Source organism: Candoia aspera, chromosome 17 (genome assembly GCF_035149785.1).
Source record: "Candoia aspera isolate rCanAsp1 chromosome 17, rCanAsp1.hap2, whole genome shotgun sequence".
Lineage (NCBI taxonomy): Eukaryota > Metazoa > Chordata > Lepidosauria > Squamata > Boidae > Candoia > Candoia aspera.
Window position 1 is genome coordinate 9,997,540 of NC_086169.1, and position 26,044 is coordinate 10,023,583.

Here is a 26,044-nt window from a genome sequence, read left to right on the forward strand (position 1 = left end):
GCAGACATTTCAGGGGACCCGGCGACCTGGGAAGGACGAAGAAAGAAAGACAATGGCAGAACTGAGGATAGATTTTCGAGCTTCCAGAGTCTGTTTTTTAAAAAAAAATTAAAGTGTCCTTTAAAGAAAATATATAAACGAGTACAAAAGGGAACATGAAAAATACAGACGAATAAACCAGGGATTTAAAAATGTCATGGCGGTTATAACTTTCTCACATTTATTTATTAATCATATTTATATGGCTGCCCATCTCACACAAAGCGACTCTGGGTGGCATACAACAGTGGGATAAAACAGCAAATGGATAAAAACCATCATTGTAGAAAGATAAAAGCAATCATTAAAATAAATTAAATAATTTTGTAGGATGCCCGGAGTCATCGTGTGTGAGTTCAGATACGGGGCTAAAAAAAGTTACTTAATGACCCGTCCTCGAAGTTACGACTGTCGCAGCACCCCTGCAGTCACATAATTGCAATTTGGGTCGCATTCATGACCGGTTGCAACGTCCTGCGGTCAAGTGATTGCAATTTGCGACCTCCCCATCTGGTTTCCGACAAGCCAAATCAATAGGGAACCACTGATTCACTTAACAACCACAGTAAAAATGGTCGTAAAATTGGGTACAATCACATGATGCCTTGCTTAACAACTGCATCACTTAGTGACCAAAATTCAGGTCCCAATTGCAGTCGTTAAGCAAGGACTACCTGCTCTACAAAAACTTTTGTGTCTGTTTGTTTGTAACCTTTATTTGGGCAAAATGGTGCATCGTAGGCTGACAATTTTTGAACCAAGGAACCTCACATAGGCTAACTTACAGAATGCATCCATAATCAAGGACCCAGAACTCCTATGGAATTGAAATTTGGCAAATTTTATAAAACATTTTATAATATAAAATGTCATAAAATATTTCCTGTGGTCAACTCCTGATGTCTGACTGCACAGTTCAATATGAATGTCATGGGCTATTTTCAAGGCTGAAACATCTCCCTGAATTTTTAAGAACTTTTCTACTACATTAGAAGCTTGGCTATTGTTGAAGGCATTGAGGAATCTGGTAAGGAAATATCTCTGAAACAATGACCCAATAGGTCACAGGTTGTCTAGTACAGGCAGTCCTTCCTTAACGACCACAACTGAGACTGGAATTTTGGTTGCTAAGCAAAGCGGTCATTAAGTGAATCCGACCCAATTTTACAATCTTTTTATGGTGGTCATTAAGCAAATCACCATGGTTGTTAAGCAATTCCCCGTTGATTTGGCTTGCCAGAAGCTGGCCGGGAAGGTCAAAAATGGTGATCATGTGACCACAAAATTCTGTGATGGTCATAAATGCGAACTGGTTGCCAAGTGCCCAAATCGTGATCATGTGACCACGGGGATTCTGCAATGGTCATAAGCGTAAGTGCCAGTTGTAAATCAGTTTTTCCAGCACTGTTGTAAGTCTGAACCATCACTAAACGGATGGTCATTAAGTGAGGACTACCTGTAACCATTAAAAACAAAACATACATGTAATAAAACATGGGAGAGCGTTTAAAAAACCTGATCCTCAGTAAAGGGGTTATAGGTTAGTGCTTGCAAGGGACAACTGGGAAATCTGAGGGCCAGGAAGGTGTCCATGCAGGTTGTGGGACCGAGGAGTTATATGGTGTGGGCAGACCTTGAATCCTTGGATTTTTTTTAAAGCCTCTCCATGGTATTTCAAGCAGCAGCCAGGAAGGCAGAGCTGTTGGCACAGCTGAGCCGAGTGGGAAGGCCATCTCCTGTCTTTTCTACCCACTGCCAATTCTGCTGCCCTCCCCGCCAAGCTGGGGGACAGCCATGGGTGCCAAAGCAGAATGCACCCCACTCCCCCGCAGCCGGAGTGGGAAAGGGTAATTGATTCCGGCACTCAGTATGTGACTCTTGTTCTCGGGGTGCTGGAAAAGCTGAGGCCGCTGTTCATAGAAACCTTAGAATCCCCCAGTTGAAGGAACCTCAGAGGGCATCTAGTCTAGCCCCCTGCTCGGGAAGAAGCATTTCTGGGAGGTGGCCGTCCAGCCAGTGTTTGAAGCTCTCCAGTAGGGGTGGAGTGGGGGAGCAGACCATTGAAAAGCAAACAGACTTTTCTATCAGGATATTCCTTCTCATGAAATCATCACGTTGGAAGGGACCCTGGAGGTCTTCTAGTCCAACCCCTGCCCAGTGCAGGAATCGCCATTCTGGACTGATTACATTCACAGGCCGCATATACATTAACTGGGTTTTATTAATGGCATTTTAATTCAGTTTATCTTCAATCAGTGTTTCCCAACCTTGGCCGCTCGAAGAGGGCTGGACTTCAACTCCCAGAATTCCCCAGCCAGCATGCTGGCTGGGGAATTCTGGGAGTTGAAGTCCAGCCCTCTTCGAGCGGCCAAGGTTGGGAAACACTAAATTGTACTCTGCACATGTCCAGGCCTTTGTCTTTGCTCCGGTGCACTTACTGGAGAGCCTCAATTTAAAAAAATCGATCGCCTTTGATTTAAACATAAGCCGCATCTGCCCTTTACAAGCAGCAGCACTTCGGAATGATTTGGCGAGCCCTTTTCCTTGTGCAAGGCAGCACGGGAACCTTCCACAGAGCAAGCCAAAGTGCGTGCCTGCTCCCTTCTATTGTTTTCCGCGGATTTTTATATTAAATCCACGAAGAACCACACGCACATTTTTATTAAGATCCCAGTTCATGGACAGACACCCTGGTCTTCCTTTAAAAAAAGAAAAAAAATAGGGATGCAGGTTGTTTGCAGAATAAAAACAAAATGCAAGCAGAACCCTTTGCCACCTCTTCTTCGCATCCCACCATTACTCACATTTAAGCCTGCACCGAAGCAAAAATTCCGGAAGAGAGCCATCTCAGCTTATGCTTTTTTTTTTTTTCCACCATATTGGATTGGCACGCTCAGTCAGTTCCCATCTGGGTGGCACTCAGGAGAAACCCGCAGGATCGAAGCCCAATGCAATATTGCCCCCAACTGCCTGTCCGGCCTCCCACTTCCTTGCTCACGTCCACGGTGAAGTCGACTTGAGCCACGTCTGGGGCTGCTGGAATGGTGACTTCAGGATGGGTAACCAAATGCAGGCGCAGTTCAGAAATCTCCCCGTGACCCCCAGCAGTGGGTAAGTGAGCACAATGAAGCACCCTGCATTCACCCTTTACTGGTGCCACTGACTCCACCTGCAAGTCACTGGCACCAGTTCTCCAGCTTTCAGACAAGACTCTTGCCCTGCTTGGCCTAGGGATTATACTGGGAACCCCCTGTAAACAAAACTGGGGCTCTGCAAACTCATCAGAGCCCTGACCACCGCCTCTGGCTAGAAATGGGTCAGCAACTTGAAGCCCAAGGGCCCTGGCCTGCCCGCAGACCCCTCCCTTGGCCCTCAAGAGGTTCCCGGCCCATCAATATTTTCAAATACGAAATGGGGAGATGGCCTGTTGCAAAGCAAGGCTGCTCTTGCGTCTCTCTCTTTCCAGGGAGGCCTCGCGTGAACAAGGATGCTCGAGATGTTTTCTTTCCCAACAGGCCATCTCCCCATTTAATGTTTCGGTGGCAGGCAGAAAAAAAAGTTGGGATTTCTGTCCAGGAGAGCAGAATTTAGCTTGAGCAGCAAAATCCACAGGCACATAATTTGCAGTGCCAACTTTTGGAGGTGTTCAGAGCAAAGGGCCTCCTCAAGCTGCTTCTGAGCGGTTTGCAACGACAGGTGAGTCTTTTTTTTTTCTTTTTTTCTGTGCCTGAGAAGAAGCGAAGGCTGAGGAATTACCTGTCACTCACTGCTAGGGGCTTCCTAGCCTGACTCCCCCCCCCCCCAATTATTTCCTAGTCCCCCTAGAGGCACTCAAATGAAAACTGTCAGTGCTTGAAATCCAATATCAGGAAAATTCACATGCCATGCTGGGAGTGTAATAAAGCTGTACACTTCCACCTTGGGATTCCCAGATATTTGCGTAATTTATTCTCAACAAGTGTGGCTCTAAATTAGCAGCAATTGGCTCAGGGCCCATCACCTTCACTTGCTCATTGCCACAGTTGCTGCCATTTGCAACAGGACATGTTTAAAAAGCCATTTTCTTTGGAGAGCGTCAAAAAAGCCCTTGGCTCAGCTCCCATTGCTAATGAGAGAACGGTCCTTCGTTTAACCCAAGGTGCTTATTGACTGGTAATTAATGCAAAGCAGAGGAGGAGTGGATTTGTCTGTTGAAACTGGAACCTTGACGGAAGGATGTCAGTTTTGCCAAAAAACATTCATCATCTGGGGAAGGAAGCAGAATCAGGATGCAATGAGGATCTAGAGCAGAGTTTCTCAAGCTTGGCAGCTTTCAGATGGGTGGACTCCGATTCCCAGAATTCCCCAGCCAGCTGGCTGGGGAATTCTGGGAATCGGAGTCCACCCATCTGAAAGCTGCCAAGCTTGAGAAACTCTGCTGTAGACAGAATATTCACAGGAGTTTCTGCCATGGATCCTCAATGATCAGAACCCCATCAAATCCACCGTTAGTTGCATTAGAGGTGGCATTTTATTTATGTATGGAATTTTAGGCTTCCCGGTGCTGCAGGCTAGGAGAATATTAATTTAAAATAGAGCAGTTAAACCAAGTTGGCTGTGTGTCTGTGTGGGGAGTGCCGACTCTGCTTTGGTTACATAACTGTACCAAAGTGAACAATCTGACGGATTCCTCGGAGCTTGCCCATAATCGAAAGAGGTACCTGTTTTTGGCCTCTATGAAATTAATGAACTCGTTTTTTCCCCAAACAGGTGTGTGTCTGTGTGTGTCTGTGTGTGTGTGTGTGGGGGGGGTGCTTTGAAAGGGAACAAGGCCTGGCTGGAGCGGAATGGGCTTTTTTTTAAAGACCCAGAAATAGCAAACCCTCCTGACCCCCCCCCCCCGCCCTCCAAATTCGGATTGGCCAATTAAAATAGAACGGCGGTGTTAACAGATGCAGCTCGCCAGCCAGCCAGGCAGCGAACGCCGAGACGCGCCGGGAGCGCGATTGAGAATAAAACTGAGAAAAAAGGGTGGGGGGTGGGGGGGCAGCCAAATTCTGTGGAAGGATCCAGAGGGAAGCAGCAGCGGCGAAGGCAGCGAAGGACCGCGGGTCCTCCAGGACGGGGGGCGTCTCGGAGGAAGCAAGGACCGCGGGGCGGGAAGGGCGGCGATCCGCGCTGAGAGCCGGCGGGGCTCATCCCGAGCCCGGGCTGCGGGGCGGGGGGCTCCCCCTTGTCCGTCCCCCCCACGCCCGTCTAAGGGCTGGGGGCCTCCGCAAGCCCGGGAGACCGCCAGACCTGAGCGCGCTGCAAGCGCATCCTCCATCGCCGGGTGTCAGCGAGCCCACGGCTGCCGCCCCACCCCGGGATGCCCGATTCCGCCCAGCGCCAACTTTGCGCCCCCCGAGGGGCCGCCGGGAGCCGGGCGCGGGGGCGTCCGAGCGGCCCCCCGTCCCGTGCAGAGCGGTTCCCACGAGCCCTCCCGCGCCGGCCAAAGTTTCCGGCCCGGCCGCCCTTCCTCCCGCCCGCCCCGTACCTGCCTTGGCCTCGGGCGGGGACCGGCGCTGCGCCGCCGCTCGGCCGGGCTGCCTGCTCCTCGGCGCCGGGAGGCGAACTGAGCCGAGCCGGGCTGGGCGGCCGGAGCGCCGCCTCCTCCTGCCGGCCGCCTCCTTTTGCGCACCAGACACGTGGCTCCTCCCGCGCCGGGACCCGCTGCCCGCGCCCCGCCGGAGCGGGTCAGCCACCCTCGCCGGGGCGCCCCGGCCGGCCCTCCCCGTGGGCCAAGGCGCTGGGACGGCTCGGCGCAGGCAGATCCCGGCAAATCGCGGGGCGGGGACGCGGCTGCGCGCCCTTGGCTGGCCCGGGGAGGCACCTCGGGGTCTTCCGCCCCCCCACCCCCCCGCGCTCGGGGTGGCCCCCGGGCCGTCCCGACCAGCCTCCCCCGCACCTGCCCACCCTGGACAGAAAAGCAAGACTTGGTGACTCCCGGGACTGGGGCCAAACGGGGAAGGTGGAAAGCCTCCCCGAAGCAGAGGGGGCTCAACCCCTGCAGGGGTCAAGCCAGCCTCTGGAGGGTGTTTCTCTGTGGCTGTTCTTGATTCAAAAGCCACTTTTCCCCCCTAAATCCTTTATTTCCTAAATCCGCAGCACAAAAGCTGCGGTAGGAAATAAAATCACCAGAAATCATATCGGGACTGGAAGACCGTGGATGTCATGAAAGGAAAGCCCCTTTGAACCCAAGGAGTAACCTAGGCCAGTGTTTCTCGACCTTGGGGACTTGAAGATGCAAACGGGCTGGGGAATTCTGGGAGTTGAAGTCCACCCATCTTCAAGTCTCCAAGGCTGAGAAACACTGGCCTAGGCATTAAAGCTAAGCAAATAAATAACCCAGTGAATAAAAAAGATAAGGCAAGTGCAGAAAACTCTCAACAGCATCCCATGCCTTTCCTCCCTGCCCTTGGCTGATCCTACGTTGTCACTCCTGGGTCTGGCTGGAAAATGACCTCTTTGACGTCCCCATATTTCCTCGGCAATTGTCTTTCTCCAAAAAGAGCCATTGCTTCCATGCACTCACAGCCTCTGACTTTGCTCTGGCGTCGGCTTATGGGCCGATAAGAATTTCATCACTCTGCCCCAGCTAACTTGGCTTAAATTCTATTTTTCTTCCCCTAAAAGGAGGGGCTAAGGGGAGATACTGCTCCTCCCTCTCGCCCCCTTTAAGTGCGAATGTGGGACACGGTGACCGCCAGAGCCATCCTCTCCTGGCTTCCACTGTGGGGCTGAAAACATTTAATAAAGCATTTTAAAATAGCATTTTTAAGCATGACTGAAGCCAAGTGGATGAAGGGCACTGGGCCTTGTGGCTTTCCCCAGTGAAGCACCAGCCAGACTGGTAGCCCAACCCATCGCAGGGCTTGGGGGTTTTTTATCCTTGTGAAAAAGGGAAACCCTCCACCCGTTTTCTTCTCTGGGGGTTGGGAACATCCAGGAAGCCATCGGGGAGATGCCGCTGTTGCAGTTGATCTGTTTGAGGAATAGGTAAGAAATTTAGCCAGAAAGATTGCAAGAGCTAATCTTTTGTTTCAGAAAATCCAGTTAAGACCTTTATTGTTTCTCCAGATAAACTCAGTGACTAAGTACCTTAAGGAACAGGCCAATTATGACACTTAAGGGCATCGTTTCTCCGCCTTGGCAACTTTAAGATGAGCAGACTTCAACTCCCCAAATCCTCCAGCCAGAATTCTGGGAGTTGAAGCCCATGCGTCTTAATGTTGGCGAGGTTGACAAACTCTGTACAATCAACCAAGGGCAGCTTCAGGGAGTATTAATTTTACCCTCAGTTTAATTCTAAGCACCTGTACTGTGCTGAGAAAGCAGCTTTTTTCTGCTTTGCAATTTTCCTGTGCTATTTATAAATGTCAATTGATTAGTGGATGTTCTATTGTTTTGCTGTTTTAAAATGTTTCGTTAGTAACTCGGTAATCCTCCCAAAGCTTGGCTACTGGGTAGATGAGAAGCAGATAAATAAAACTGCATCTATTTTTGCTCCTGATGGATTCGACCAGTGTTTTTTACATTTTCGCTCTCGGCACCCGTTCCCACTTTTAAAAATTATGGCAGACCCGAAAAGAGCTTTTATTTGTATTGGTTATTATACTGACCAATATTTATCGTATTAAAAATTAAAACTGATGCATTCATAGAATATGTATTTATTGGATCATGTAAAAACAATATCATACCTACCAGATAAACTATTTTTCATTAAAACCACCTATAATTTTAACAAATAAAAACAAATAATGAAAAGAGTGTCATTGTTTTAAAGTTTTGCAAATGTCTTCGTTATCTGGCAAATAACTTCGATTTCGAGGACCCCCGAGACCACACTTTAAGGAACACGGCATTAGACCACAGTCCGCAGGACCTGTTTGCAAGGCAGCAGCAGCATTTGCAGTACATGCTAAGCCTGAATAGTTTTAACCTTGGTTTGCTTTCTTGTGGCTTAGCAGGAGGCTGAGATCCAGCCCAGGTGGTTGGTTTGGTGTAGACCCAGTAAATGAGTCGATTCAATCATCAAGTTCAGCGTGTCATTCAAACTTAACCAAAGAATGTGGGTGTCTTTCTGTCTCACGTTTATTATTTTATGTATTCAATGTGTGTCTTGCATTTTCATTGTTTCGAGGCCTTCTTTTTTAAATTAGTGCTAAAGCAGGGTTTGTTCAGCTTTCAGAAGATCTCTAGCCTCCCCAGAAACCGAGGAAGGCATTTGAGAAACTGTTTGTGATGCTCATGTCCAAACTTGGTAGCGTTTCAGAGTAAAGGTTGCATATTTGAGATTATAATCCCTTCAGGATTATAAACCTAGGCCATTTTACTCTCAGGGCCCATTCGTCCTCCTGATACAGGTAGTATCAGGTACAGCCACAATTGTGACCGGTATTTCGGCTGCTAAGCAAAGCAGTCATTAAGAGAATCTGACCTGATTTTATTACCTTTTTTGCAGTGGTTGTTAAACGAATCACTGTGAGCATTAAGCAAACCACATGGTTGTTAAACAAATCATGGGGTTCCCCATTGATTTTGCTTGCTGGAAGGTTGAAAATGGCAATCATGTGATGCTGCAACGGTCATAAATGTGAACCGGCTGCCAAGTGGCAAAATCATGATCATGTGACTATGGGGACACTGCAGTGGTCATAAGTGTGAGGACTGGTCATAAGTTGGTTTTTTCAGCACCGTCGTAAGTCTGAACCATCACTAAACAACTGGTTAAGCGAGGACTACCTGTAATGCAAAGCGAAGTGATGGTGAAGCGGTGGATCCCCCAAAAGATGAGTGGGGGCCTCTGATTATTTGAATGAGGAAGGAAAGGCCCTCAGTTGGCAATATATTAATGGCAAGCCACAGCCTGGAATTGGATGTCTGCTTTCCCTTCACAGGGCTATTTTTACATCGCACTATTTTGGTACAAAGGAGTGCAAGTGATGCAGGGAGGGGCAGGTGCAGCGAGCCCTGCCAGATTGGCAAGGGAGGGTTGCGGTGCCCAAGAATACAACCTGAGCAACCACCAGATCAGGCTGCTGAGAGTGAGGACAGGGTGCTGGTGGGGGAAAGAACTGGGAGATGGTTCATGGGCAGAGGATTCATGGGCAGAGGAACCACTAGTTCAGTTCTGGTACGGAATACGTAAAAATAAACCAAATGTTCCATTGGAGTGTTTGTTCTGAGATGCCTGTTCCTGAAAAGTTCCTACATACGTGGCTTGCTTGCTGAGTAAACGTGGGCATCGTGCCTTGCCAGCCGTGGGTTTGGTCTGGGTCCATCCCGCTTCCCGGCGGGGGCACTCTCGGCGTACGTCAGGCCACGCTGGGCGATGGCGCACAAGCCAAGACGGTCGGAGACGCGAAGCAGCTGCGGAGCCCCAAAGCAGGGCCTCCTGCAGCCCAGCCACCTTCTGCGCATCGGCCTCGACTGCGTGCTCTCCCGGGAATCAGAACGAGCCACCCAACGCGGCTCTGAAGCAGCCCGGGTGGACCCATGAATGGGAGCACGTGGGGTGCCCCCCTCCTCTTCGGCTTCTGCTCTCCCGACAAACCCACCAAAGAGGTCAGGTGGGAAGAGCGACCCCCATGCTCTGTGCCACAAACAGGGAACCCAAGGAAGCACTTCAGGAGGGGGAGTAACTTACAATATTGAGTCCTTTTTCAACCTCTGGTACCATCCGGGGGACGTATTAGGCACCACCGTCTGGGGGGCAGATCTGCCCCACCCCCAGACTGTTAATTCCTTCACCCTTTCCTTTCCTCCACGTCCACCTTCTCCTCCTCCATCTTCGGCGCCCCTTCCATGTGCACGGTTGCCATGGCAACCTCCCAGCTGGGCGCATAGGTATCCCAGGGTGATGGGTTGCTGAGATGCTTCGCAGATGGTGAAGCCAAGATCCAAGATCTCTTCTGCGCCTGAACGCCTCCCCCAGCGCAAACAGAGGAACGAGCCATGTGTTTGCAGCTTAGCTATTAATATAATCCCGAGCACCGGGGAAAAAAATAGCTTATTTTTACATCGGAACACTTGGGAGGCCACTTGGAGTATGGGAAGGAGGGATGAATCACCTTAGCCGAGTGGAAGGGGGGAGAATTTTATTTATTTATTTATTTCATTTAATTGCTAGAGCCACCCACCTCAACAAGTGACTCTGGGTGGCTGACAATCACAAGAACCGTAAAACAGTTAAAATAATTAAAAACAGTTAAACGGTACAAAATAAATCGGGAGAGGTCGGCATCAGAAACCAGATGTTATCCAAAGTGCGGCGTTTGGTATTAAAAAGAGGAAAAATTTTCCCTTCATACCCGGGGAAGCAATTTGCATTGGCCAGTAGGAAAAGAAATACAGGTAGTCCTCATTTAGCGACCATTCACAGTTATGACGGTGATGAAAAAGCAACCTTACGGCCAATCCTCGCATTTACGACCTTCGCAGGTCTGTAAAGCAAAGGAAAGCTGAAGTCAGATCATAAGCACAGTTGTGGTTTTGCTTAATGACAGCTTCACTTAATGACCAAGGTTGTGGTCGCTAAACAAGGACTACCTGTACAACTCTGCCCATGCTCAGACGAATGTTGTTTGAGGAGGGTAAACCCTTGTGGTGCTTGGCCCAAGGGCATTACAGTACAGACAGTCTGGGTCTATACCACACACTTAAATTAGGGATTGAATTATTTCTTATTATTCACAAACTAACCAAGGTTAACACTAAGATTAACAGTAATCAAGTGAACTCAGCCAGTCGTCCTTGCACGGCCTGGTTAGAGGTCTTTCTAAGACCTTCAGACTTGCACGATTGATGTCAGCCTTCCCAGGCAGACCAGAGAGGAAGCCTGACCAGATGAGCTAATTCTACTTGATTGTAAGGCTACATTGACAGAATCTTGTAGGTCCGAAAGTACAAATCTCCCGCCGTCTCCTTTGCAGCCCAAGAAGCTAGGGAGGGTCCCTTCTGAGCCTCTTGCCCCACCTACTACCAGCTGCAGGCTCTGCCCTCTCTTATCTGACCGTTGTCTAGGCAGCGTCTCTTTGCCCTGTCTCCCAAGGCCTTTCCCACCTGCCATTACACTTACCTAGACTTCACCATATATATGAACTCAGTGATGCGATTTGGAAAGCAGGTTGCGCTGCTTAACATAAAGTATACACCCAGGTCTTGTCAGTGCAGAGTTTTCTTTAACGATGCTTTATTATCTTTACAGGCCAAGGCCAAACAACAATTTACAAGAACATAAATATATACGACGCAAACAGCAGGTGATAGTTTATGTTACATGGGAAGGCGGCAGCTTCTGAAGGCCAGTGCCAAGGTCAGCTACTTTGCCCCGTCTTAGAGATACGGACAGAGGGATCGCTAAATTTGGTAAAACCTTCCATCCTGCAATCACGTGAAGGAACTTGGGCCAGTCACTTTCTCTCAGCCCTGGGAAGGAGGCAATGGCAAACCGCTTCCGAAAAACCTTGCCAAGGAAACTGCAGGGACTTGTCCAAGCAGTCTCCGAGAATCGGACATGATTGAGCGGATTAAAAAAGAGTCACACTGGGCCTAGAATTGGCGAAGAGAAAATTTACCTATACCTGGTTTAATAAAGGTTTATCCCAGATCAGTGGACAACCCACAATCAAAAGTGTGTGCTCCATCAATTCTACGTCTGAGTAGGGGGCAGGGTCTTTGTATGAGAGGCATTCCCTGGAATCTTCCTAGCAGGACCTGTGACGGAAAGGCATTTAATTTAATTTAATTTAATTGTGCCTTTGCAAAAGTGATCTGATCAGTATTATGACTTAGCTGGATTACATAGGAGGCCCTGCTCCAATTGTTTGGCTAATAGAGGCCTAAGTGAACTGGGGAACAGGGTGAGCTAGCCTTTCCCGGATCCCCAGACGGTTTGCTTTAGCAAGAATCTGAGACAGGGTAGCTCTATCAGGGCATCGGGGTTGAGGGTGGCATCCTTACTAAGGATATCCAGAATTTTGTTTGCGTAGCCTCCATGCAGGATACCTATTCTACTTGGACTCTGAATGGATGCATCTGTGGTCCCAGCAGAAAATATGCTGGCATCAGAGCACCTCCTGTGTTTATCGGGAGGCTGATGCCAAGAAAACTGCATTTAAAATAAAAATAAACATTCTACTCAAGTTGAACCAGCTCCTCCATGCTCCTCTGCTGTGACCAAAGATAAGTCAGAAGCCAAACACCATTTTTTTTAGATTGTCTTATCCCACTTGTATTATTTTTATAAATAACTCAAGGCGGGGAACGTACCTAATACTCCTCTCTCCTCCTATTTACTCAGTTACATAAGATCAAGCCCTATTTCTTCCCAGAGAAGAGACAGGACTGGCCAAGGTAATTCTCAAAGGCTGCAATTTTATCGGCTCAGGGGATCAGCGACAGCCTTTTCTTTAATGAAAAAGGTTCCTGCTGTCTACATCATAGCACGCTTACTTTTGGACTTGTTTGGCTGTTTACTTATTTATGGTCCCAGACCAGCAAAACGCCAATAAATGCAAAACTCAAGAACACTCAGGAAGCCAACCCTGACGCAATTAGTAATAAAAAGGGGGTACAACTGATTTCTCCAAGGCAGAGCCCTTGCTACTTGCTAGAGGCTTGCACTGATCTTACAGGAAGAAATTGGTAGCCTCTTGGTCAGAAAGCCAAGTGAGATTTTTAAGTGCCAGATGCCAGGGGTGACACAGTGGACAATATAACAACACATGAATTACAGGTGGTCCTCGCTTAGCGACCATTTGTTTAGCAACGGTTTGGACTTATGACAGTGCTGAAAAAACCAACTCGTAACTGGTCCTCACACGACGCAGTGTCCCCGTGGTCACATGATTGTCATTTTCCATCTTCCCGGCCAGCTTCTGGCAAGCAAAATCAATGGGGAACCGTGTAGCTTGCTTAATGACCACATAAAGGTCATAAATTGGGTCAGATTCACTTAATGACCACATCACTTAGCAACCAAAATTTCAGTCCCAATTGTGGTCCTTAAGTGAGGACTGCCTGTACTGACTCAACCTCTGTGTTGGACACACACAAATATTGGTGGTAATAGGGGCGATTAGGACATCTTCCTGTTGTCGTTACAATGACAATTTGGGTCAAGGTAAAAAGACCTGTGAGGAGCATGTAAGAAGTCATAAAAGTCTCCAGGCTTCGGGGTTGGAGGGGGGGAAGAATTGCGCCATAATGGAAATTAGTAGCTTTAGCCCTGTTGTTTCGAAGGTGTAAATCCCAGATCCTTTCTTCAAAAAAATCCCATTTGGACCAAGAGTTTGCTCTGCCTTCATGCAATGCACAAACGATTGTGGTTTGTAAACCTTGGTTTATGTGAGCACCCACACAATTTGGGCTTATTCAACAAACCATGGCTTAATACAGAGATGGGAAACGAAAAGGCCGTGACATAAAGCCATATTATGCATACAGGTAGTATAATGGCCAGGATCTCCTGAATCTTTCATCGATTTTCAATGGAGGAATTACGGTAGATTTTAAAAAATGATCGAAGTCTAGTTCAGAGCTTGCTGTATACTGTATTTTATTTCATGCCGCAAAATGCTGGGAAACTGGGCTGCTGATTTGCGGGAGAGAATTTCAAGGGGCACAAAAACTGGGTCGGTTTTTGCAACCTTAAGGTGGGAGTTCTGTGGCTGGGCTGTAAAAATCCAGCGAGATGGCAGCAAACGGCTGGAGTTTCCCGGGTCTGTTTGAAACCGTCTTGGGGTCATCCTGATGTTTGCAGCAACAGCCAAAACAGCTCTTGTGGGACTCAGGGACGCCAGCTGGAGCTCATCCAATCCCCAGTGCTTCTGTGATGGCATGTGGGAAAGACCTTGGGAGACGGGGTGGTAAGAGACGGCTTAGCCCACAGCTGCGTAATGGCTGGGGCAAGAGGCTCAGAAAGACCCTCCCTGGTTTCTCAGGCTGTAAAGAAGACAGGGGAAAGATGTACTTTCTCACTTGCAAGTTGTTGGCCCCACTGGGTAAACCGGACAGGAAACATGACCAGATGAGCCAATTCTACCTTCTTGCAAAGCTACATTGACAGAATCTTGCAAGTCCGAAAGCACAATTCGGGGTGAGGTCACCTGCCAGTTCAGGGTATGGTGTCTTCAGTATGCTGATGATACCCAACTTTACATCTCTACTCCAAGCAGCATAGCTGAAGCCAGGGTTCAACCTTGGCAACTTTAAGATGCGTGGACTTCAACTCCCAGAATTCCCCAGCCAGCCTTGCTGGTTGGGGAATTCTGGGAGTTGAAGTCCACGCATCTTAAAGCTGCCAAGATTGAAACACTGGTTTGGTACAATAGACAAACATGGCTTCTCCTCTGAAACAGAGCAATGAACCAGTCCAATATTTTATCCCACTTTCTCCAACTAGTTAACTTAACACTTAACCTGGTCACTGAATTAACCCATTTGCAGACTGGAAACCCCTTACAGACTTTTTGCGTGAAACAGAAAAAAATGAACTTATGAGTTACAGTTGTGTCAATCAGAATTAATAAATTACAGAAAAAACAGAGAAATGTTGCAACCAAAGAGCAAGAGGTAAAGTTATAATTGTACTTATAACTGCTGTAAAGAAAATCAGAAGCTATTTCTTTGTATTTTCTTTTTTCCTTTGTTTTCGCACTTTGTTCTTTCTTTGATCTCCCTCTTTTACTTTTTCTTACTTTATATTTGTTTCTATTAGTTCTTTTATCTTCTTTCTAAAAAAATTAATAAAATTATATACATAAAAAGAATTAACCCATCTGTAGAGTCAGCACAAGCCTCGTGTGGTGCAGAGGGGCAGGCGGCAGCATTGCAACCGAAACTCTCCCCACGACCCGAGTTCGATCCCAGCGGAAGCTGGATTCTCTCTCGGGTGACCGGCTCAGGTTGACTCAGCCTCCCATCCTTCCGAGGTCGGTAAAAGGAGCACCCGGCTTGCTAGGAGAAAAGTAATTACGGCTGGGAAAGGCCACTGCAAACCACCCCACTACAGTCTGCCAATAAAACGTCACAAAAGCGGCGTCCCCCGAAAGGGTCAGACGTGACTCGGTGCTTGCACAGGGGACCTTCCACCTTTCAGAGTCAGCACAATACACTGGAAAAAGAAGCTTTACTAAAGCCACAAAAAGGTAAAAGTTAACCACACTCAAAGGCATCAGCAGCAACCGGCTTCTGTAAGCTGCATGAACACCCCCTGGTTGGCTTCCCCAAAGTCAGCCCCATTGGCTGGGTTCATACAACTAACTAGACTAGAATAGGTTTGGCTAAACTGTGCTTCACTATGTTGTATGAGCCAGGCCACCATGTCAAGCCATCATAAGGCGTCTTGGTTTGGACATCCTACGTTCTGTAAACACAGCTGGGGTGTTTTCTCAGCCATTTCCAGCAAGTAAAAGATGGATTAACTCAATTAATCCCAGATTAACTCAGTTCCTGGGATCTCCTGGTGGTGCCCCACCCAACTATTGCCCCAGTCCAGCCCCACTGAGTTTTTCTGAACAGCCAAGGATGGCTAAAAGCTGCCACCTAGCCAGCTTAAAGGAAATGTGGGATGACATAAATTCACCAAGCAAACTAAATTGAGAGAAATGAAACAAGCATACTTTTTTCCTTCCTAGTATTTTTTCCGCATGTGCAAGGTCCACGTTTCTTCCAGATCATCTGAATGTTAAATTAAGATTAAGCTAAAATAAATGAAACAAGTACAGGACATTTTATTTTATTTATCTTACTTGATGCGTACATGATTCTCTAGGCAGCCACGCAGAACAGCTTTGCCCTACCCTTCCAAGGCCAGCCTGGGGATCTCCTGATGGTCTCCCATCCAAGCTCAAACCAACCTTGCTTAGATTCCCAGGCTGGGCAACACCAGCCACGCCAGACCCCCCATTTCCTGATCTAGAAAAAGGCCATCGGAGCAGGGCTCGCTTAGCGCCAGGAATGGAGACCACCAGGTAATCCACAGCCCGTGGGCTACGCTGGGAAGTAAAAAAAAAAAAAAAAGCACACCCCGGAAGGAGGTTTGCGTTTCAGATCCGTCACGTTAAAACTGTTCCGCTTCCATCGGTCGGACTCACCTCCAAGGAGGTAGCGCTTTTCCAGGGGAGAGTGACGGACTTCAACCCCCATGACTCTCGGGTCGTCCACTCGAAGGCTGTGGATGATGGGGCTGGGAATCCACAGCCACAATGCAACAGCACAACCCAAGCCCCGCCAGGTCCGGCGAACAGCTGCCAGTCCCCGCCTCGCCCTCTTTCCAATGCACGGCAAGCCCCGCCCCCTCCTCTCTCTTACTGGCTGCCTGACCGAAGGCTCCGCCCTTTCTAATGGCGCGTACCCGAGCGCCGCCTTCCCTCCTCTCCGTTACTGGCTGCCTGGGCAGAGGCTCCGCCCTTTCGAACGCCGCGTCTCTGAGCTCCGCGCTCTCTCCCCTCCTCTCTGTTACTGGCTTCTTGGCCAGAGGCTCCGCCCTTTCGAACGTTGAGTCTCGGAGCTCCGCTTTCCCTTCTCTCTCTTTATTGGCTGCCCGGGCAGAGGCTCCGCCCTTTGGAACGCCGAGTATCCGGCCTCGGCGGCGCAGTTCCCCCGCGGGGGGAGGCGGGAGTGCAGGTGCGGACCGAAGGGGCGCGCGGGCGAGGGGCGCGCTCGGGCCTCCGCTGGGGCGGAGCGGGTAAGCGGGCGGCGGGGCGTGGGGGGCATGACGGGGCTTCGGTCCGCTGCGCTCCTCCCCCGCCTGGAGAACAGCAGGAACCACCGCCATAAATGGGCTCCCTGCAAGTAGAAAGTCAGTTCTGCAGGGACACAGAGAGGACAGTTTAAATCAGCGTTTTCCAAACTTGGGCACTCAAATCCACAAGATGGGTGGACTTCAATTCCCCAAATGCCCAAACATGCCACATTAAGGAGAAACCATTTAAGCCAGGGTTTTCCAAACGTGGGCACTTTAAGATGGGTGGACGTCAACTGGCTGGGGGATTCTGGGAGTTAAAGAAACCTTAAATGGTTTCTCCTTAATGTGGCACGTTTCTACATCCAGCAATTGTGAGGTTCTCAAGTATGACCGCCCAGCAATACAGAAACTGCTGCATCTCTGCTGCCCTCTCCTGGTGGTTGGGATCTTTGCAGCCTGGTCCGGGGTCCAGAAGCCCTCCCCACTGTTCCTTTCCTTTTTCGCCTCTGCACCTTTAAGGGTGAAGCGTTGGGCCACAGCGAGGGTGGCGATGCGCCCACTTGGAAGCTGCGTTCACAGGTTTTGTGTAAACCCAGATCAACAAACACAACTGCTGACTTCAGTAACCTACAGGCAGTCCTCATTTAGTGATGGCCTCATTTAGCGACCATTCGCAGTTACGACGGGGGTAAAAAAGTAGCTTTTCTACCAGTCCTCGCATTGATGACCTTGGCAGGCCTGTCAAGCAAAGGAAAGCTGAAGTCCGTTCGTAAGCCTAGTCGCAGTTTCACTTAGCGACCACTTTGCTTAACAACCGGTTGCGGGTCCCAATTGTGGTCGCTGAATGAGGACGCCTGTACCACCTTCTGTCTTCATGGGACAGTCTGGGTCACGTGAGACCTGCGGAATCCGAATTCTCCGACCCCATCGGGGCCGGACCGGCATGTGGACTGATGGCATCCCCCCATCTCTTCTTTTGGGGCTTCTGGTCTTCCTGCTTTCAGTAATTTCTTTTTGTGTTTCCTCTCAGAGTGGCATCATGGCTGGCCGGGGCGGGAGAGGAAGAGGCCGGGGCAGCCACATGACGTTCAATGTTGAAGCGGTGGGCATTGGGAAGGGCGAAGCGTTGCCCCCCCCCACTCTGCAGCCCTCACCACTGTTCCCCGTGAGTTGTCCCATTTCCTTCTGCCTTTGTGATCTTTTTGCCAGGGGTACGTTCAGCAGCGCCTACCCAGCCTTGGCTGAAGAAGGTAGGTGAGGTCAGACTACAGGTAGTCCTCGACTTATGACCGTTGTTTAACGATGGTCTGAAGTTACGACGGCCTTGGAATGGGCGCTTTATGGCCTGTAAAGCACTTCCGAGTATTGCAAAACATTGGACCCCCCCATGGTCACATGATTGCATTTCAGGTGCTTGGCAACTGGCTTGCGTTTATGACTAGTGGCGGCATCCCACGGTCACGTGATAGTGTTTTGTGACTTTTTTGCTGTTTTCTGGCAAAAAATGCCCATTGGGGAAGTCGGATTTGTTTAACAACTGTGGTGATTCACTTAACGATCTGTGATTTGCTTAACGACCACCATAAAAATGGTCGTAAGACTGGATCCGGTTCATGTGGTGACTCGACTTACAACTGCAATGACTTATGATGGAAATTCTGATCCAATTGTGGTCATAAGTCGAGGAGTACCTGTAGTTCATCCTTGGATATGGCACCACCAGGAAATCCCAAAGTGGAAGCCAACTAGGAAGTTGAAAGAATGTTCAGAAAAGGGCTAACCCATTCCATGTTGCTGCAAAGCCTACATTATCAGTGAGTTAAGACTGACCCAATGGAGACTATACTTTCCCAGCTAGAGGCTTTTTCTATTTCTGGCTTGAAATATTTAATGTATTAGTTAGTTTTTCAAATAAAGCCGCCTTCTCCAGCCTGGGGCTCTCAGGAGTGTGGCTGCAGGTGATGGGAGTTTTTGCATCAGGATTGGGTGCTTTATTTAAGAAACATGAGCATACTAAATGTTTCAAACAGCATGTGGGAAAAGCCCCATATAGTCCTCGAGTTACAACCATTCGTTTAGCAACCGTTCAAAGTCATGATAGTGCTGGAAAAAGTGACTTGCAGCTGGTCCTTGCACTTACGACTGTCACAGCATCCCTCACAGTCACGTGATCAAAATTCAGGCTCTTGGCAAACCGGCATGTATTTATAATGGTTACAGTGTCCCGGGGTCATGTGATCACCATTTGCGACCTTCCCAGCAGGCTTCTGATAAGCAAAGTCAGTGGGGAAAGCTGGATTTGTTTAATGACCACAGTGATTTGCTTAATGACTGTGGCAAAAAGGTGGTAAAATCAGATGTGACTCACTTAACGACCACCTTGCTTAGCAACAGAAGTTCTGGTCCCAATTGTGGTCATAAGTCAAGGACTACCTGCATTGGAAAGCTAAAATAAGTTTGTAAGCTTACTTTGTATGCTAATTTTTTTTTGTTACGTATTTCTCTAGTGTGTGATCTACGCCCAACAGCTCTGAGTGGTTTTCAGGCATCATGTCAGGCAGGAGAAATGTGTTGGGGGTCCCATCTATTATTAGAGTGGGCTGCCTGGCGGGACCCAGGAAGAGAGCCTTTTCTGGCTGCACCTGTGGAACATCCTCCCCTCGGGGATCAGATTAGCCCCGATCCTGTTTGGCCTTTTGCAAGGCCCTGAAGACCCAGGCTTGGGGGCTCAGAGCGTCTGTTGGAGTCTAAGAAGTAGTTTTGCTGAAATATTTGTACTGTATTTGTATTGATGGTGGTTTTTGTTCCATTTTTATCTCAGCTGCAAATGTCTATTTATTTTGTGTTTTGTCCTTGCTTGGTTTGCTGTTTTTTTTTTTAATTGTTAGCTGCCTGGAATCACTTGTGTGAGATGGGGGCCCCGTATCAATTGAATGAACATATAAATACTATAAACGATTATATCACTTGTACAGGGAGATGGGTGGTGCATAAATTTAATAATAAACAAACAATAAATAAAAGAAAACAATGCTTTCATAATCTGATGTTATAGAACTCAACTCTCAATTAATTTTTAATAAGTAAATTTAATTAATTAAAATAATTCTTAAGGCTGGACTCCTGCAGCCCTCTCGCTCAGGTTGGCGGAAGGGGTAGTAGCAGCATTCCCATAACACATGAAGCCTTTGTGGTTTACCACGTGGTGGTTTAATTTAGCAGCCTAGTGAAGGGTGTTGTGTGAAGGGAGCCTATGCATTCACCTACTTTCTCTTATCTTCTTGGTGGTTTCTGCAGCCCTTGGAATATAAACCAGTCCCACTGCACGCTGGAGAGGAGGTGGAGTATATGTTGGCCCTGAAGCAAGAATTTAGGGGGGCCATGAAGAGCCTGCCATATTTCATCAAACCATCTGCCCCCAAGAAAGGTATATGAGTATCTTCATCCCTGTGATTGGTTGGGCTTCTGTGATGTCACAGAAGGCTGAAGTTGAGCCATGCATAGGATTTCCTCTTTCCCTTTCTCCGCATCTTGGTAAAAGACCCCTTTAAAACAGTGTTTGTCAACCTTGGCAACTTTAAGACAGGTGGACTTCAACTCCCAGAATTCCCCAGCCAGCATGCTCCACACATCTTGGGGTCCTGGGGAGAGGAAGCCTGGTGGATGGTTTTAAGAGTTGCTGGTTCCCAGATGGCTTTTAAAACTCCTTTAAATGTAATTCCGAGTCTGAATCACTGCGGATTTTTGAAGAAGGCGTTGCCGATTCCTTGAATTTTTTTCCCCCCAGATATTGAACGCTATTCCGACAAGTATCAGATGACGGGCCCAGGTGATAATGCCATTGAGTGGAACCCGGGTAAGGCTGGGGAAGTTTAATTTATTGCTTGTATATCAGTGTTTCTCAACTTCGGCCACTTGAAGATGGGTGGACTTCAACTCCCAGAATTCCCCAGCCAGCTGGCTGGGGAATTCTGGGAGTTGAAGTCCACCCATCTTCAAGTGGCCGAAGTTGAGAAGCACTGTCCTACAAATTGATAGTGACAGATAGCAAAGCTATATGTGGAAAAACTCATTTTTTTCTTCCCCCTGGGGGGGTTGAGCTTAAGAATTGCCATGACTCTAAACAAGGCAAGACAGATACAGAGTTTTTATTTATTTATTTTTTAAAACGCCACCAGGAGCGCTGTTGGGCCCCACTACCTAAATTTTAATTGCTTGATTAAATCTTGCTGACCTCTGCAGATTGGAAACAGCTACCTCCAGAGTTAAAGATTCGGGTGCAGAAGACTCGAAAACAAAGTAAGTCGTTTTATTCTCTGTTGATGGAATATGATCCTCCCGAACCCCTGCAGCAGCAGGAAAGGGCACCCCCAGTTCTTCCTGGAAAAAGATTCCCTTACCCAAAATGACCTGAGATGATGTGACCAAATTTTGCAGGTGTGATTTCAGGCTGTTTTGGGGGAAAATTAATGGTGGAAATGGAGTGGCCTCCTTCTTCCACATTTGTCTGTCTGTCTGTCTGGATTAACGGCAGTCATTGCTAAGATTCGGTGATGGGGCCACTGAATGTCAGTGTTTGTTTTGGGTGTGGGCGAGCCACGGATCGTCCGCTTTTGGAGAAGATGGTTGTCCTGCCTTCAGAAGAACAAAACCACTTAGGGTTTTACAGGCAGGATTTTTCCCATTTTCCTTCCTTTGGGCAACTTCCTCCATGTTGTAGTTCAGAACATTGGGAAGGCCCCGGCATGTCCTTTGGTCAAACCGAAAAGCTGGATGGAGCATCAGCCCATCAAATTTGAGGATTTCCAGGAGTGCCTCTGCTGGCATGTGAGGACAGTGGGGTTTGTAGCCTGACCCATCTTGTGGGGTGCAAGCTGATTTTCAAGAACATGTTGCACCAGGGTTTCTCAACCAGGGTTCTGTGGCACCCTCGGGTTCTGCGAGAGGTCCCTAGGGGTTCCCTGGGAGATCATGATTAATTTAAAAATTATTTCAAATTCGGGCAACTTTCCATAAAAGAGGTAAGTTTCATTCTTTATTTTTAGTTTAAGAACACTGTTCATGCATATACACAGGCCCACCCATGAAATGAATATAATAATGTTGTAACCTCTGGCCTATATTTGAGCCCAAATGTGCAGGGGTCCCCCGAGGCCTGGAAAATATTTCAAGGGTTCCTCCAGGGTCAAAAGGTTGGCAAAGGCTGAACTTCTTTTCAGACCTGCAGGGCACCTGAAATTGAGCAGCCATGAGTTGTTATTTTATTTGAACCAGCACCTTGGTTTGAGCCTGGCCAGAAATGGGCCCAAGCAGGTTGGTGGTCAGGATCACCATCCGTTCTGTTTTCTTTCTGGTGTAGAGCGGATGGCGCCGGTCCCCAAGCGCAAAGCCAAGGTTTCTGCAGACAAGGAGGAAGCCATCAAGAAGCTGGAGGTAATCCAGATTTCCTGGCAGGGCTTTCAAGGAACACTGCTGGGGTGGCATGGGGCGGTTTTCACGTGCGCCTGTCGAAGGAACACCTCTGCGTTCCCAGTGGTTGGGCCCAGTTCTGGGCCAGAGCAACTGGAGATTGAGCGGCTGCATTTGCCCACATATGAACTCTGGCTGGTTTTAAGTTGGTTTGGTGGGGTTTTTTTTGCATAAAACTATTAAGTTTGAGCAAGAGATATAATACAAAGAAACGGGGTGGGTGGGAGAATTAAGAAGAAGAGATCAGAAAGAGAGCAAACTCAAGAGTGTGGAAAAGAAAAAGAAAAAAATAGCTTCCGACTAGACTAGAGATTCATTCACCTCTTACTCTAAAATTAACAATAGTACACAATACTTCTATAATCATAAACAATTCTAACCATCAAAGCCCAAAATTAAAGTTTCATTTCTTTCAGTTTCAAGCCAAAAGTCCAAAAGTGGTTTCCAAGTAGAAACACAACTAGACAAATTTTTATTTCTTTAATCCAAGTAGTCAGTTTTGCCATCTCAGCCAATTCCATGAACCCCACCGTCCTTCGTAAGTCCTTCCACCGCTATAAAAGTCTTGCTGCTGTTATCCTGTATAAGAACCAAGTCCCATGTTTTTTTTCAGTCTGCTGAGCCATCAAGCCTAAAAGGAGAAAAAGGTTTAACTTGTTTTTGTGGCTTAGCATATCGTGCACGTCCGTCTGTTGAGGTTTCTTTGAGAACCCGGAAAAAGGGCTTATTGAGTAACCGAGTTGAATGTGTTGTGTGGACTTGCGGTTGTGGTACATACTACACTAAGCCCCGGTGTGATGGATTCAGTTTTAGCTCAGCTAAAGCAGGACACGTGAACTTTTGCTTCTGGACACCGAAAGGGACTCATAATGGGTGATGCTGTGGGTTCCTGACAACAGGTTGCTCCTCGTGCCAAATTGTAAAAGGTGGTTTAAAAACTGCAGTGGCTCAGCTCACACTGCTAAACCAGAACCAAGCGGGCCACTAATTCAGAATGTACGATCCCAGCAGCCTAGAAAATAAATACTTCCATTTAATTTGATTGCCGCGCCCTGAATTCCTTCAATGCTAACTTTCCGTGTGTCTGGAGGCCATGAAAGGCCTAAGGACAGGCCTGGTGAAAGCAGCTGGCACCGTTAATCTCTCCTCCCTCCTAACTTCGCCAAGAGCTCAGCAATAAAAGTTGGAGCTGCCAGATTTTAGTGCTGATTTTTTGGGGTGGCTCCAAAGTCCTGCCCCAGGACAGAGCAGGCCCAGACCAGCCCTCAGGCAAGGCTTCCCTTGGCCTTCAAGATCCACTTCGGCAGGCACAGGCAGAAATGTGGTGGAAATAATAATAATAATAATAAGGACGAGGCTTAGTCTTAGTTGTTGTTTAATTGTTTGCTAGACTCTGGAGAAGAAAGAGGAAGAGGTGACATCTGAAGAGGAAGAGGAGAAAGAAGAGGGCGAAGAAGGGAAGGAGGAAGAGGAGGAGGAATATGATGAGGAAGAGTTTGAAGAGGTAAGAGAAATCGTAGCGGAGCCAGAGGCCCAAAAATGCTGCTGCTGAGTTTTAGCCGGAGGAACAATTTGCCGTTTTGGGTTGGATCCGGCGCCACGTCCACCTTTGCGGCCTAGAAGCGCATCCGAGCTTCTGGCGGAAGTTGGGGGCCTCCTGAGAACCTAAATCTTGAAGCAGCCTGGGGAAGGAGGAAGGGTTTAGTGAGCTCTGAGAGCGTAAGATAAGGAACAGCCAGATTCCAGGCATTTTCCCTTTTCCTGCTGTAGGAGACGGATTACATCATGTCCTATTTTGACAACGGAGAAGACTTTGGGGGCGACAGTGACGACAACATGGACGAAGCCATCTACTGAACGTTGGCCTGGCTGGTTGCAGAGGGAAGACGCCCTGAATTTGAAAAGGTTCCTCGCCTTGCGAGCCTCCCAGGGGTCTCATCCTGAGGGGTCTTGGGCTCTTGCGAGTTGTTTCAGAAAGTCCCCCTCTGGCCTGCAGGTGGCACCCCTGCTCCACGCTGCTGCTGGCGGCCCTTGGCCGACCAACAGCCCGGTGCGTCCTCCAGAAAGTGACTGCGCTGCAGGGAGCAAGCCAGGTTCTGTGAGGCTCCCCCTTTCTCCCTGGACCAGTGCAGGACCTTCTAGCCCTGGAATTCTCCCGAAACACTCACACAACCCTCTTCAGGGCGGCAGGTTATCGGAGGGCTTTAGTAGCTGGGCACCGCTGGTTGTGCGGGATCCCGCTACCGATTGTCCTTGAGCAGCACCTCCACCTGGCTCTGATCCAGCAGGGGTTTTCTTTTTCTTTGGATGATTAAGAACTTCATTCAATTTCAACATACGTCGTTACAATACAATGTCAAAAATATAGAGAAGCAAGGAAAGATAGCTAAAGAACAAAGAAGAAACTGTAAAAGAAAAGAAACGAAAGATGGTTTCCCATTACCTGCATGTGACGGAAAAAAATGAAGCCTTAATTGTGGGTTCCGGCAGGGATTTTCACGGGTCTGTTGCTCAGATGCCGTGCTCCAAACCCAAAGACTGGGGTGAGCTGCTTGGCCTTTCCAAATGAGAGAAGCACATGAACAACTTTAACTGAGAGCAAATCCCCTGATCTGCTCTGGGGGGCGGTTTGGCATGCTTTGGGTTACATTTGGCGCAAGGGGCCCTGCTGAAGAGGGGGATCCTGCAAAAAGGGGGAATCAGGTGCGGTTCCAGGTACAATCTTTTTTTTTCTTTTTGCTTCACTGTATGAAAGATGAAGTGGGAAGGCAGGCAGGGGAGGAGAGGAAGTGCCATTCGCACCAATCAGCAAGAATGTTCTACTACAGTGTTTCTCAACCTTGGCCACTTTAGGATGGCTGGACTGCAACTCCCAGAATGCCCCAGCCAGCACGCATGAAGATATGTGGACTGCGACTCCCAGAATGCCCCAGCCGGCACGCATGAAGATATGTGGACTGCGACTCCCAGAATGCCCCAGCCGGCACGCATGAAGATATGTGGACTGCGACTCCCAGAATGCCCCAGCCGGCACGCATGAAGATATGTGGACTGCGACTCCCAGAATGCCCCAGCCGGCACGCATGAAGATATGTGGACTGCGACTCCCAGAATGCCCCAGCCGGCACGCATGAAGATATGTGGACTGCGACTCCCAGAATGCCCCAGCCGGCACGCATGAAGATATGTGGACTGCGACTCCCAGAATGCCCCAGCCGGCACGCATGAAGATATGTGGACTGCGACTCCCAGAATGCCCCAGCCGGCACGCATGAAGATATGTGGACTGCGACTCCCAGAATGCCCCAGCCGGCACGCATGAAGATATGTGGACTGCGACTCCCAGAATGCCCCAGCCGGCACGCATGAAGATATGTGGACTGCGACTCCCAGAATGCCCCAGCCGGCACGCATGAAGATATGTGGACTGCGACTCCCAGAATGCCCCAGCCGGCACGCATGAAGATATGTGGACTGCGACTCCCAGAATGCCCCAGCCGGCACGCATGAAGATATGTGGACTGCGACTCCCAGAAGTCCCCAGCCGGCACGCATGAAGATATGTGGACTGCGACTCCCAGAATGCCCCAGCCAGCACGCATGAAGATATGTGGACTGCGACTCCCAGAATGCCCCAGCCAGCACGCATGAAGATATGTGGACTGCGACTCCCAGAAGTCCCCAGCCAGCACGCATGAAGATATGTGTGTACTGCAACTCCCAGAAGTCCACACCTCTTAAAGCGGCCCAGTTTGAAAAATACTCATTCAGCCCCAAGTCATGGAAAGAGGAGCGTGATTTTGCAGACAATTTGGAGTGATT

General features: G+C 48.6%; 1 protein-coding gene across 1 annotated transcript; it reads left to right on the forward strand.

Annotated features, from left to right (window-relative positions):
* The first annotated feature begins 16,687 nt into the window (after positions 1 to 16,687).
* On the forward strand, positions 16,688 to 24,437 carry POLR3GL (RNA polymerase III subunit GL). The gene is made up of 8 exons (XM_063316949.1): positions 16,688 to 16,753; positions 17,784 to 17,918; positions 20,051 to 20,180; positions 20,541 to 20,609; positions 20,996 to 21,052; positions 22,113 to 22,186; positions 23,613 to 23,726; positions 23,993 to 24,437. Exons 2-8 carry the CDS (start codon positions 17,793 to 17,795, stop codon positions 24,077 to 24,079), a joined length of 657 nt encoding a protein of 218 aa, XP_063173019.1. The 5' UTR covers positions 16,688 to 16,753; positions 17,784 to 17,792; the 3' UTR covers positions 24,080 to 24,437.
* The last annotated feature ends 1,607 nt before the right edge of the window (positions 24,438 to 26,044 follow it).

Coding starts and splice junctions, on each gene's coding strand:
- POLR3GL (XM_063316949.1), top strand. CDS start 17,793: ATGGCTGGCCGGGGCGGGAGAGGAAGAGGCCGGGGCAGCCACATGACG. Junction 20,610..20,995: donor TGCCATTGAGTGGAACCCGG/GTAAGGCTGGGG, acceptor TGACCTCTGCAG/ATTGGAAACAGCTACCTCCA. Junction 22,187..23,612: donor AAGCCATCAAGAAGCTGGAG/GTAATCCAGATT, acceptor ATTGTTTGCTAG/ACTCTGGAGAAGAAAGAGGA.